The sequence below is a fragment of the Alexandromys fortis genome, unplaced genomic scaffold (genome assembly GCF_014885135.2).
Source record: "Alexandromys fortis isolate MF-2015 unplaced genomic scaffold, M_Fortis_MF-2015_v1.1 scaffold_79, whole genome shotgun sequence".
Taxonomy (NCBI): domain Eukaryota; kingdom Metazoa; phylum Chordata; class Mammalia; order Rodentia; family Cricetidae; genus Alexandromys; species Alexandromys fortis.
In genome coordinates, this window is record NW_026067964.1 from 7,291,786 (window position 1) to 7,304,922 (window position 13,137).

A 13,137-nucleotide genomic window follows, 5' to 3' on the forward strand; every position below is an offset into this window, starting at 1 on the left:
CGGCAGTGGGGGAGCCATCTCAAGCTCCTTGAGTACTGTGGGAACCTTTCTTGGACAGTTGTACAAGGGTGCTTTCATTTTGGTTTATAGCGAGTATTTCTTTGCAATGTTTTCCTTCTGCTTCTAAAGGTCAAGGAAACATCATTTTTGCGAAACACTATCGCTGAATGCCAGGCTTGTGGTAAGTGCTTCTGTGGTGACCGGGGCATTCTGAGTGGGGCGGTGCAGACTAAGGATCTCAAGTGCAGCCGCACGGCTGTAGCTTCTGGTCGTTCTGCGCAAGAATCGATGGGAGGTGGGGGGGGGGGAGCGGGGAGTCCATGAGGAAGCCAAATTTTGTTTTGTACCCTATATATCCCGCATGAATTAATAATATGGATTGAACTGGTCTTGTTTTCCAGGTCCTCTGAGCTTCCAGTCCCCAACCCCAAACACACTGGTGCCCATCGCTCCTCCTGCACCCCCAACTCGCCCAACACGCCGCTGTGACTCCAACCCTTGCTTCCGAGGCGTCCGATGTACAGACACCAGGGATGGTTTCCAGTGTGGCCCCTGCCCGGATGGATACACAGGGAACGGGATCACCTGCTCTGATGTTGATGAGGTAAAGGCTCCGCTGGACAGAGAGGTGCTCCCCGGGGGCCTCTCTCTGTGAATTAGGGGCCACCTGAGTTGTCCTCCAGCTCCAAAAAACTGCTTCCTTACGGATGCTTGGAGTCCCCAAGACACCATGGGTTGCAGCAGGAAGGCACAACACACAATTGTGGCCATGGTTGTTACCTTTCTCCATGTGTCCAACTTTTTTACTTGGCCACCTTGTTACACTGCTGAAGTTTCTACTTCCCACTCCAACAGCTGTGTTGATTGTTTCTCTGACACAATCTAGATTAGAAATCTATATTAGAAATTTGCTCACATCAGTCAGTATAAGGGTCCCTGTCCCAGAAGTTGTGGTAGCTTTCTTTGAGCTTCTTAGAAGACAAGAGCAGAGGGAATCTCACACCAAGCAGCTCCGTTAAGGAGCATGCAGGCAGTACAGACAGAGCTTCAGGGGAAGCTAGCAGAACCGTCACCCAGTCCCTGAGTCTGGTCCTGTAACGGTGTCCATAGCTGGTAGCAAAACTGCCCCAAATGTGCCTTTGCCTGCACCCACAAGAAGGCTGAAGAGAGAAGCTGAGGGGCGGCCCCTCTCAGGTGGGTCCTTCAGGCTAACATCAGTTTGGCTGACCACCTCTCCAAGTCATACGAAGTTAGGCTGGTCTCCAGGGGACCCAAGTTGGAGAACAGATAACCCGCACATGTTCTGCAGAACTGTATCTGGTTTTTATCGGTGAGCTGGGATTTTCCTCCTTCTTGAAAGGGCAGGAAATGCTCATGTTTTTTACATTAGTTAAAGTTTGCTTTAAAAAAAAAAAAAAGATATCAGAACCCATCTTGTAGGCTGCATCTTTTAAGTGGCCTTGGAACAGTCCTGGACTGGAGAAGGCAGAGAGGCAGCCCCTCCCTGAAGGATGCTATTCAGTTGTAGAAACTCCCTGCCCTGTCTCAGTTTCCCAAGGTCTTTTCATGAAAGGGTCCCACATGCTAAATAGGGGTCATTTGAAAGCCCCCCACTGACTGCTGCGGGGGGGGGGGATTGTTGGAATGTTGGGGGCAGGGGAGTGGGGAGGGAGACTGGTTAAAGACTATTTTGATATTGACTGAGCACTGTCTGTAACATAGTGAACAGGGCAACCCAAACTGGAGGAATGAGGGATTCAACACATAATTATGAAATTGAAATTTTTTAATTTCCTTTTGTCATTATTTTCCCCCCAGAATATAAAGGAGTAAATTAGCATGTGCAAGTAGACGATGGAAAGTTCCAGAACTAAAGACTGAACACTTTCTTTCCCCAGTGCAAATACCATCCCTGCTATCCAGGTGTGCGCTGTGTGAACTTGGCTCCAGGTTACAGATGCGACGCCTGCCCAGTAGGCTTCACGGGGCCCGTGGTGCAGGGCGTCGGGGTCAACTTTGCTAAGACAAACAAGCAGGTTTGTGAACAGAACTTTTCATTTCAGACAACTCCCCAGCTTCCCGGCATAACCCTTTACTACCTTGAGCAGCCAGTGCCTGGTGGCGTATCGTGGTATACGGCGAGCCAAGAGGGGAGATTTTTGGGAGCGTATGCCCTAAAGTCTGGAAGGACGAAGCTGTTAAGGTTGGGATAACAGAGTATGGCTAGGAAAGCAGAAAATGTGGAATAGCAGATGTGCGGTGTGATTTCAAACTTCCTCTGTTGATCGCCTTTGGACATCTTGTCCTGCGGAATAAATTGAGAACCAGAGAGGCAAATCAAAGCTTGGGGAAATGAGATCACTTTACAGGGCTGCTGTAGCTATAAGATGAGAGGGTTTGAGGAGCGGAGATAATCCCCGAGGACGCCTACCCTTTTCCTTATGTAAGCTGTAAATTGCCAGAAAGCACCTCAGAACGACATGACAGTCCCCATTTATCTCCAAATGTTCCACTCTGTCTGGTCATTATTTAACCGACTGGCTGAGAAATACTTTTTGATGCTTTCAGCCCTTAAAGATGGTTGGTCTATAAATATATTTTACTACCTTAGGGAAATGATTAGCTTTGAGGAAGGGCAAGGGGGTCATTATATCCTTGCTGCTTATCAAAGCATTCTGGAGGGGATCCTTTTCCAGGCTAGAAAAAGAAAGCAACAGACAGAGGAATGACAAGCAGCCACGGGTAATGAGCCAAGTTTTGCTTCTCTTCTAAGAACAAAATCTCTCAGACTAAGCCAAGGAAAATAGACAAAATGTCATATAAAATGCTTGATATAAGCTGGTAAGGAACACTTCCCAGTAGATGTCTGGCTATGAATATATATATATGGATTTCTAACCCTAACTGTGTGTGTGTATGAAGGAGTCACTTTGCTGGAATTTTATAATAAATTTTAATCGCTTGCCAAGGGCTGTGAAATCAAGGAAGGAAGTGTTTCTAGGGCTGTCAGGGACATCGGTGTCACTACACCAGCTCATGAGCATCATGAACTTAGGAGACCTTGTCTGTATGTATTTATCCTATGTAAAGCTAAGATGCATAGAGAACATCCCTCTCCACAACACAGAGATGAACAAACATCAGTAGCTCAAAGGAGCAAGAACATTTGACTTCAGCTTTGGGACACGCTTGACAGAGGTAAAAATTGCCTACCATGCAGGACAGCACCAATTTTACATCACTTACAGTTAGAAACTCCAAGTCTCTGTTGCCCGTAAAACAGCTATTAGCATAAAACATAACTATTAACATAAAGCATAGCTATTAGCATAAAACCTTCCTGAAGCAGTAACATCACAGAGCTGTGGCCAATAAGCACACCAGAGTGTGCAGACACCCAACATCAAGGCCAGTGGGGTTTTGCCCAAAGGCAAAATCGGGGCTACTACAAAGATGTGATGAAGGAACATGATGCTCATAAAGCACATAGAAAGGATCCGTGCTATGGTGAAAGGAAAGGGTATTGTTAGGGAAACAGACCAGTGTGAGCAGTATGCAGATGAAGCTATCATCAGTGTGTGTGCACGTGGCTTCAAGGCTGACCACTCTGCACCGAACAATCGATAATGGGACTCACACCTGGGAGAAGCTCCTTCCTCTCCCAGCAGTCAGCGGTGGCCCTTGCTTCTTTGTCTAGGGGTCGGATCCCACGGTAATGTAGCTATTGATATTGCTATTCTCCCGGTCTTGTTTATGCAGCCATCTCTAGGAGAAACTGTTTCCACAGATGATTTCATAATATCCTGGCTCTTACCATATTTCCATCCCCTCTTTTCAGATGTTCTCTGAGCCATAAATACAGGAGTTATTTATTTATACTTATGCATATGCATACATATATGTGCTTGTAACAAATATAATCAAAGAAAAAGGAGCTATCAACTTGAGATTAGGGCCATGGGAATGTCTAAGGGAAGGTACCCTAGAGGGGCTAGAGGAAGGAAAGGCAAGGGAAGTGATGTAATTCTACTTACATTAAAAATATTTTGAAATAAATAAACAAAAAGCTCAATAAATATATCTTTTTAGGAAAGGGAAAAGGGTATTACCAATTAAAAGTATAACCACTGAATTTAATAGCTCAATGGATGACACATGTATGAAAATGTCACAATGAGACTCATTATGCAAACTTAGTATATGGTTAAAAAACAGTTTTTAAAAACTCACTCAAAGGGTGAAACAGATTAGACCTCACTAACTTGCAGTTCACAAGCTAAGGGGCGAGTCTGAAAACACCTCTCAGAATTTAGTGACAGTACATAGAATAAGCAAGAGGCCATGGGCCTAAAGGAACCATTAGAGGAACACCCATGGTTTATCTGATGGTAGACCCAAAGACAGACTGGAAAAAGCCGAACTGGAGGGAAGCTGAGAACTTTCCAGAACTGAAGGGAAATGGGCATCCTCAGAAGTATGCTGGATATTGGGCAGGAAAAAAAAGGAAATATGACATAAGACCCTGGAGTAGATAAGTTATATCGTCTTCTCTGAACGACTTTAAACTGTGTGAGGACAGTTAGCATCTGCAGTTAGATTAAGTGGGAAAACGCCTAGGGAGCAACATCAATCCTCCCTTGACATCCTACCCATGAGTCTCCACCCAGAAGTGGCAAGACAGGAAAACCCTGCACCTCTCTTGTTTAAGCAGTGGTCTGAGATATTTTTGAACTTTCGTACCTAGGTGTGCACTGATGTCGATGAGTGTCGAAACGGAGCGTGTGTTCTGAACTCTGTCTGCATCAACACTTTGGTAAGCGTTTCTCATAGCAGGTTCAGAAGTGGGTGGGTGGGTGTGGAGATCATAGCTCCAAACACGCAGGCCGTATGCACATGTAACATTTCGTGGTAGAATGAGGGCAAGTCTGTGCTGAGAACCTGTTTACTGAAGGAGTTATTTTAGAATTCGTTTTTATATTAAAAAGCCAAGTTCTTCATCCTTTGTCAAATTTTTCTGTTCGTTGACAATTAGTTCCTGTTCTCATCACTGTCGAAACCCAGCTAAGGAAGGAAAGCTCCTTTGGGCTCCTGTCCACCATGGCAGGGAAGGGGTGGTAATGACAAAGACTCTTCTGTGCCATGTGGCAGCTGGTCACCATGTGCCCACAGGCAGGAAGCAAAGATGGGAAAATGCAGGTCTTCAGGTAGCTCTGTCCTCTGCCACCTTCCTGGATGGAACCCCTGTAGCTCAGACTTGGGCTCCCTTCCTTGGTTAAACCCTCCTGGAAACACCTCATATTATACACCAAGAGCTGGGTCTGCTCGGGAATGCCAAAACCAGTGAAACTGATGGCGAAGCTCGGCATGGTTCACCTGAAGAGCCTGTTAGGTTCTGTTAATGGTTCTGGATTTTCCTGGTAGCTATGGGATCATTAAACAGTAGTAGTTTTTTATTTCTTTTAAAGAAAATTTTTCAAAAAGTCATTTGCATTTAATTTAAATGCTTAGCACTTAGGGAAGTCTGTAATTTGAATAATTTGGCACAGGCTTTATTCCAGAAGTTTCTATTAACCGTGTGAACATTAAAGATGGAGCGGAGTAGAATAGCAACAAAAGAATAACCTGAATCTTCTCAGTTACCAAAACGCTTACAAAAGGACGTCTTTCTAACACACCATAATTCTCTGGGAAAGCTGGTTAACTCCCATCTCATTCCCTTGCAAGCAGAAGTCCTCTATAAACATCATCACTTCCTTTAGTTCTCAAGAGAGCCCGATGAGTGGACAGTAGTATTGGTGCCCAGTTTATGGACTAAGGCTGCGGTGCAGGGATGTTGCGCGACTACGTTGAGGCCACACATCTCCTTAGGTTCTGGTCCTGCTGCCAAGCCTGAGGCATTTGCCAGTATGCTATGACCGCTTGGGAACATAGTGGTACTTACGGTTTTTAGACTTTTTCCAGGACAAAGCTTGGTATAAAGGTAATTACAGAAGCCACCCAGAGAGAGGAAAAGTGGACAATGGATAGAATTCCAGAGAACCCCAAGATGAGGGGGTAGGCAAGAGAAAAAGAACAGAAGCCATGAAAAGGAAGGAGTTGACAGTGTGCCCAACAAACTGACAGATTATTCCAAAAATCACTAGAAAAGGACATCAGCCTTGACAGTCAAAAGGTCAACAGTCACTAAAATTAGCTGTCGATTAGCCAGTCAGTTGAGCTTCGTGGGTGAATACACTCTGAGGTGTCATCATGCAGTTGTGCTGACCATACTTAAGTGATGTATTTATGTGTAAAATAAATATTCAAAATGAAGGGTGAAGGCCACACTTGTAATACTAGCACCTAGGGGCCTGAGGAGGCAGGTTCGCCCTAAGTTCAAGACCTAAAAACAAAACAAAGAAAGGTCGTTACAATGAGGTGATAGCCATGCTGTGTAAATTAACTGTGGTAATTATTTCACAGTGTAGATATTGTCGCACTGAAAAGTTTAAGTACATACGATTTCTGAGCCGGCGAGATGGCTTGGCAGGCAAAGGTGTTCGCTGCCAAGCCTAACATCCTGTGTTCGATTCCTGGGACCTACCTGGTGGAAGGAGAAAATTGACTCCCATAGGCTGCCCTTTGATTTCCACACACACTTCACGGCACTCTACATCCTCCCTCCAAAGAAACCCGCAATGCATATACTTTTATTTGCTAGTTGAATCTCAATAAAACTGAAAATATTTAATAAGAAAAACACTTTGAGGGGCTAAAAAATGGCTCAGGGGTTAGGAGCACTCGCTGCTCCTGCAGAGGACCAGGATTTGGTTCCCAGTATCCCCACGGAGGCTAACAATCTGTAACTCCAGTTCCAGAGGACCTGACACCCTCTTCTAGTCTCTGGAGGCACCAGGTATGCATGTGGTGCACATACAAATGTGCAGGCAAAATATTCATACACATGAAATAGATCAATGGATATTAAAAACAACTCTAAAAATTGTGTGTATTGATATATTTTAATAATTAAGTCAGGCAGGGGTGGTGCACTCCCTAATCCCAGCACTTGGGAAGCAGAGGCAGGCAGATCTTGGTGAATGTGAAGCCAGCCTGGTCTACAGAGTGAGTTCCAGGACAGCCAGAGCTACACAGAGAAACCCTGTCTCAAAAAACTAATAATAACAATAACAATAAAAAGTCCTCTTTAGCCTGTGAAGAGCTCTGTGGAGCCAACAGCTTCTTTGCTTCTTCCCAGGTAACCTACCTCATCAGAACTTCTCAGGGCAAGCCATTACCATGTGTATAGAAGCCAAAGGAACTGTTATTTCTTAGCTTAACCTTTTAAGCAGGCCAAACCCCTATCCCCAGAGTGAACTCCCAGCACCTCACTGCAACCTTCAGCTTCTCGCCTTTACTCCTATGGTGGTGCTGGAAAGTCACCATCCTGCCTTCTCCACCTCCAGTCCTGGTTCTCTAGTGGCTGTGTGTCCAGCTGCAGCTTCCCACCTGGTGGCAAGTTTCCCAGCATGCACAGGAGGTTATGAGACACGCATGTGAGCAGAGAGCTATGGGTCGTTATGCTCGATCCTGGTACCGAGTGGAGACAAATGATCTTCGCCCAACTCTGGCTTAGCATCTCACCTTTGTCCCTTGTAGGGATCTTACCGCTGTGGGCCTTGCAAACCAGGCTACACTGGCGACCAGACAAGAGGCTGCAAGGCTGAAAGAAACTGCAGGAACCCAGAGCTGAACCCATGCAGCGTGAATGCACAGTGCATTGAAGAGAGGCAGGGGGATGTGACATGTGTGGTAAGCTCTTGATGCGCTTGGCCGTCTTCCCTCTTTCCTTTGAAACACTGCTCTCCCCGGTATCTACTTGCTTCAGGGTCAAAGTGCGCCAAAATGTAAAAGCTATAGTCCAGACCAGCACAGAATGTATTATAATTGGCTCAGTTAGGCTTCTGACCTTGATCTCTGCCCTTTCTCTACCTCTTGGCCAAGGAGCAACCAGCCACGTGGGCAAATGGTTGGTGGGACCCCTACCAGGATACCAGTTCCCTGTGGTCTTCTGTGGGAATTTTGCCTAAAATGCCAGCGGCTGAGAGGTGGGAGAGCCTCCCTCCATCCTGCTCTGTCCTCTGTTTATGCTTTATGGCATCCCTATTGACATTCATAACTGTCCTCACCTTTAGACGTCCTGTGTTACTGTGGCCTCATACTCTGGGGCTGGGTGGGAGTGTATAGGTGGATAAGAAGAATAATAGAAACTAAGAACTCTCAACCCTGCTCTAGGCACAGCTCAGTGCACGGTCAGTCTCTCTATCTGCTCTTAGCTGAACCCTCTTTAGAGACCTTTCCCCACAACCCATTCCCAGAGCTAGAACTGGAGTCTCAGCTGCGTTGGGTTGCTCTTCCTCTGTCAGGGGTCTCCAGGCACACAGTAAGGAAGCTTTGTCCATGGTGAGCCCCTCTGAGTAGTGTAAAAATCTCCCTCAGGGACAGGGGCAGGTATCATGGCACATACACACACACACACACACACACACACACACACACACACAATGCCACTTGGGAGGTAGAGGCAGGCCGGTCTCTGTGAGTTCAAGGCCAGCCTGTTCTACACAAACTTTGGGTCATAGAGAGTTAATTTCAGGCCAGCCAGAACTGCACAGTGAGACCCTGTAAGATAGATAGATAGATAGATAGATAGATAGATAGATAGATAGATAGATAGATAGACAGACAAATTTACACTTCTTTATCTTTCTGGCTGGAAACTTCCTCAGTCATCTTATCACTTTTCAAATTAGAAAATAAGACTGAAAAGTTTTTTTTTTTAAAAAAGTATAATAAAGTCAGCCTTCATGGCAGCGACAGTATTCTAGGGTGAGATGCTTAGAATGCTCTGTCAGAGAAAGAGAAAGAACCAAGCCTTCCCCTAATCCTGATGCTTGGCTGAGCTATTACATACATATACTTCTTTTAAAAGTCATTCAAAAGCAAGTGTATATCTGTGTTTAAATTCTCATTTTCTGTGAGCAAATTGACGGCTCCTCCGGGATGGTGGGTGATGGGGCTCTTAATATGTTTTTGAATCTGTAATAAGGCACAACGACAGATGGTAAAGGATTAATAAACTCCATGTGACTACTAAAATAATTTAATCTGCCAGAAAATGGCTCATTAAAAATGTATTTGTTCCTAGAGGAAATTTTTTCTCCATTAAAATGAGTGGAGGACCAGACCCACAGCTGAACCTTCCAGGCCCTGTGAAGATGCTGTGGAAGAGTCCTTGAGTAGGATGGGGCTCTGGGGAGGGGCCTCAGGCACAGGGGTGGGGCTACACAGGGAGAACAAAGGAGGGCGCCAGGTATGTCACAGGCAGGAAAACACCTTACTGCTATTGAGAAGCCAGGAAATTTCCCAGAGATCTGTTCCACAGTGCTGGTCCTGACTTCAACTTTCTCCCGCCTCTTCTCTCCTGTCCGTTCTGGTCCCCGCATTGGTGGCTCTCAGGCTTTCTGTGTGCAGCCTGCTCTCTTTCTCTTCCTCACCCCACCCCCGCTACCACCCCTACTCCTCCCTCCCTCCTCCCTCACCCCTTACCCCCCTCCATCCCTTACCCCCTTGCACTGGCCCCGCCTCACACCTGACAGCTCTTAGGAAGGGTTCCCTCTCTCTTAGTGAGTCAACGTTCTGTGTCGGGGCACCTTGGATACTCAAGGGAGAACTCAAAAGTGTACATTAACCAAATGCAAGGGCTCAAAGTCAAAAGGCTTGAGGTTAATGCTCCAAGTTCTGAGAGCTTGGTCAAGGCACTGACCCAGGTTGAGCTCGTGTGACTCTTGCATAAAAAGGGACAATGATGACCTTGCAGTGTCTTCTTAAGGACTGGAGAAAATGGCTGGGAAAATCCCCTTTAGAAAAACTGTTGGCAGATAGGCTAAAGAAATGACCCAGCAGGCAAAGGTACCCTCCACCAACCACACACACACTGACACACAGACACACACATGCAGACACACACACACAAACACATACACACACACAAACACATGCTTTTAATCTCCTGTCCTTCCAAGCAACACTGTAAATGTAATTTTAAAAACTGAAACAAAATTGTTGCTTGCCACCTCGTCTGTTAGAGTGAGGCTTACTGCCGGCTTTCTGGGCAGCAGGATGCTCAAGGGGACATCCCAGAGTGGAAGGTACACAGAGCCAGTACTGACCACACCGTGGGAACCACATCTGTTCAAAGACAGGGATGTGAGCAGAGATAGAGCACCTTAAACTTTCCTTCTTTGGGTGGAAACTGACCCAAGAGAACAGATTCAGATATAAGCCTGTGGCTCAAAAGTGGTGACCGCTACAGCCCCCCAGCCCCATCGGTCTTGATTTCAGAAAAGAGGAGACAAGTTGGACGGTCATGTGGAGAACACTAGGAACACAACCCCAAGTTAGGAATACCTTTGGCACTGGAGAGATGGCCCAGCAGTTAAGAGCACTTGCTGCTCTTTGGCAGACCTGGGTTAAATTTTCAAAACTCTGTGTGTGTGTGTGTGTGTGTGTGTCTGTGTCTGTGTCTGTGTGTCTGTGTCTGTGTGTCTGTGTGTTACAACTCCCTGTAACTACAGTTCTAGGGGATCTAATGTCCTCGTCTGCTCTTATGGCTTCTAAGGGCACTTGCACATTCATGGTACACATATATACTCTCAGGTGCACACTATACACATTAAATTGATAAATCAATGTTTGGACCCAGAATTCCGTGAGCTAGAGGACGCACGTAGAAGGACAAACACACTGAAGTGACCAGAGTCAACACAGTCAGCCACAGCAAAGCTGTCAGAAACCTGACGCCCGCAGTGGAAAACCAGTAGAGTCAGTCGAGGCCCGTCCAGTGCAGCCTTGTCTCTAGCAGAGCTGTGGCCACTCAAAAGAACAACATGGATGTCCATGGGGAGATACAGGGAGAATGCCAAAATAAAATGTCACCTTGTTTGTTTAAGCTGCAGGAGAGTATAGACACCTAAATGTGTGCAGCCACCTGAACGAGAAGACAAAAGGGCTGTGTACCTGCGTGTCTGCGCACAGACCAGCTCTGAGCGTGTGCACGGGAGTGGGTTGCCTTTGCTTATGTGAGCCGCAGGAAAAGGCATCAGAGAAAACGTTCTCAGTCCATCTGCCTTTGAGCCTTTGGAGCTTCGAGTCATTAAGTCTATTCCCATACAACTATAAACTGTTTTCTGCTTTTCTTGTTTTGTTTGTTAGTTTGTAGGGGTGGTTCACATAAAAACAAATAAGGCAGGTGTCTTCCTTTATTTCTTGCCACCATATCTTTTTGAGGCAGATTTTCTACTGAATCTGGAGCTCACTGATGACACATGATTATCTGGCCAGCAGACCCTAGGGAGGCTTCAGTTGCTACCGCTACAGCACTGGAATTATGGGCATGAGCTACTGCTAGCCTTTTTCATGGGCGCTGGGGACCCAAAATGTTGCTTGTGCAACAAGCACCTTACTACGACTAAAGCATCTTTACAGCCCCTGTTTAATTTGTGGGAGACAGAACCTCATATAGCTCAGGATGACTCTTAACTCACTCTTTAACTGAGGATGACATTGAACAGATTCTAATCCTCCTGCCTCCATCTCCTAGCCCTGAGGTTACAGGCATGGTCCAGCATGCTTAACACAACTGAATTGTTAAATCCCACCCACCCAGGATGTGAGGCTCCTGGATCTTCCGCCTGGGGACCTTCACACAGGGTCCGAGACCAAGTTAGTCACCTGCCTCTTTGGGGGCTGGTTTTCCAGGCCTCTAACGGACTCTCCCTTTGCAGTGTGGTGTTGGCTGGGCCGGTGACGGCTATGTCTGTGGAAAGGATATAGACATCGACAGTTACCCTGACGAAGAACTGCCGTGCTCTGCCAGGAACTGCAAGAAGGTAAGAAGAAGGGCACTTCCAAAGCTGTCTTGTATGGCTTTGGGAAGGCTCTACTGGTTCTACCTAAAAATTTTGTAGTGTCCGCACCTCAAATGAGGTCAACAAAGTATCCACTTACCAAGCCAGGGAGCCACACTCAGTCTCTAGGTCAGAAATCCTTTTTTTTTTTTTTTTTTTTTTTTTTTTTTTTTGACAATGAGACAGATGTGTGGGATGTGACTCTGAGCTCTTTTCCCCATCAGGATAACTGCAAGTATGTGCCAAACTCGGGCCAGGAAGACGCAGATGGAGACGGCATTGGGGATGCATGTGATGAGGATGCGGATGGAGACGGGATCCTGAATGAGCAGGTACCAGCTCTGTGGGGCGAGCATGCACATCGCAGCTCACCAGGGATTGTGGACGTCAGCCTGTGAAGAAGCCAGCCACTGCGATTAGTCATCTCACACCTTAGTCTTCATGCTCCTGTTTGCACAGCATTGCAGCTGGTCCTGAAGAGCCACAGGTGTTTAAAATCTAAAACAGACAGCCCTGGGCAGCCCCAACAGTGAGGCAGGAATAAGTAAGTCTGTGTAAGTGCCTAAACACCTTCTTGCCGTTTAGGACAACTGTGTCCTGACTCACAATATAGACCAAAGGAACAGCGATAAAGATATCTTTGGGGATGCCTGTGACAACTGCCGGACTGTCTTGAATAATGACCAGAGGGACACCGACGGGGATGGAAAAGGAGACGCCTGTGATGACGACATGGATGGAGATGGTAGGTTTGTTTACTCCGTCTTTTATTTGGAGTTCCTTTGTCCTTTTGACCTCACCAAGAGTGGGTCTAGACGTGCTGACTCAGGAGCCCCTCTAGTGGTCCCTCTGACCTATGTCTGCTGGTCCAGTAACCCTAGATGTTTCTGGTATTTTATACTACTGGCAGGAACTCGAGAGAGTACTTTCTACTAGTGTCTTGTCAGGGCTGTGTCTATGGGGCGTCTGACTTCCTGGATCCTCCCCCACTTCCCCACTCCCCAACTCCTCAACATAGGAGAGGCCTGGGAATGAAAAAATGAGCAGGGTCTGTGGTGGAATATTACTTGAACTATGTAACTATGTGTTACATTAGTTTATGCTGCATTTGCTTAACTATATAAAGATAGGTTGTGTCTGTTTCACCTTGCCTGCCTAAGGCACCAGATTGGCCTAATAAAAAGCTGAA

General features: G+C 46.4%; 1 protein-coding gene across 1 annotated transcript in view; it reads left to right on the forward strand.

Moving 5' to 3' along the window:
- Thbs4 (thrombospondin 4) overlaps window positions 1-13,137 on the forward strand; it is a 48,041-nt gene that overhangs the window by 23,560 nt on the left and 11,344 nt on the right. The window contains exons 6-13 of the mRNA XM_050153896.1: window positions 130-181; window positions 402-604; window positions 1,899-2,036; window positions 4,745-4,813; window positions 7,639-7,791; window positions 11,826-11,930; window positions 12,173-12,280; window positions 12,534-12,693. Of these exons, the coding sequence (XP_050009853.1) occupies window positions 130-181; window positions 402-604; window positions 1,899-2,036; window positions 4,745-4,813; window positions 7,639-7,791; window positions 11,826-11,930; window positions 12,173-12,280; window positions 12,534-12,693 (988 nt within the window). The remainder of the gene's footprint in view (window positions 1-129; window positions 182-401; window positions 605-1,898; window positions 2,037-4,744; window positions 4,814-7,638; window positions 7,792-11,825; window positions 11,931-12,172; window positions 12,281-12,533; window positions 12,694-13,137) is intronic.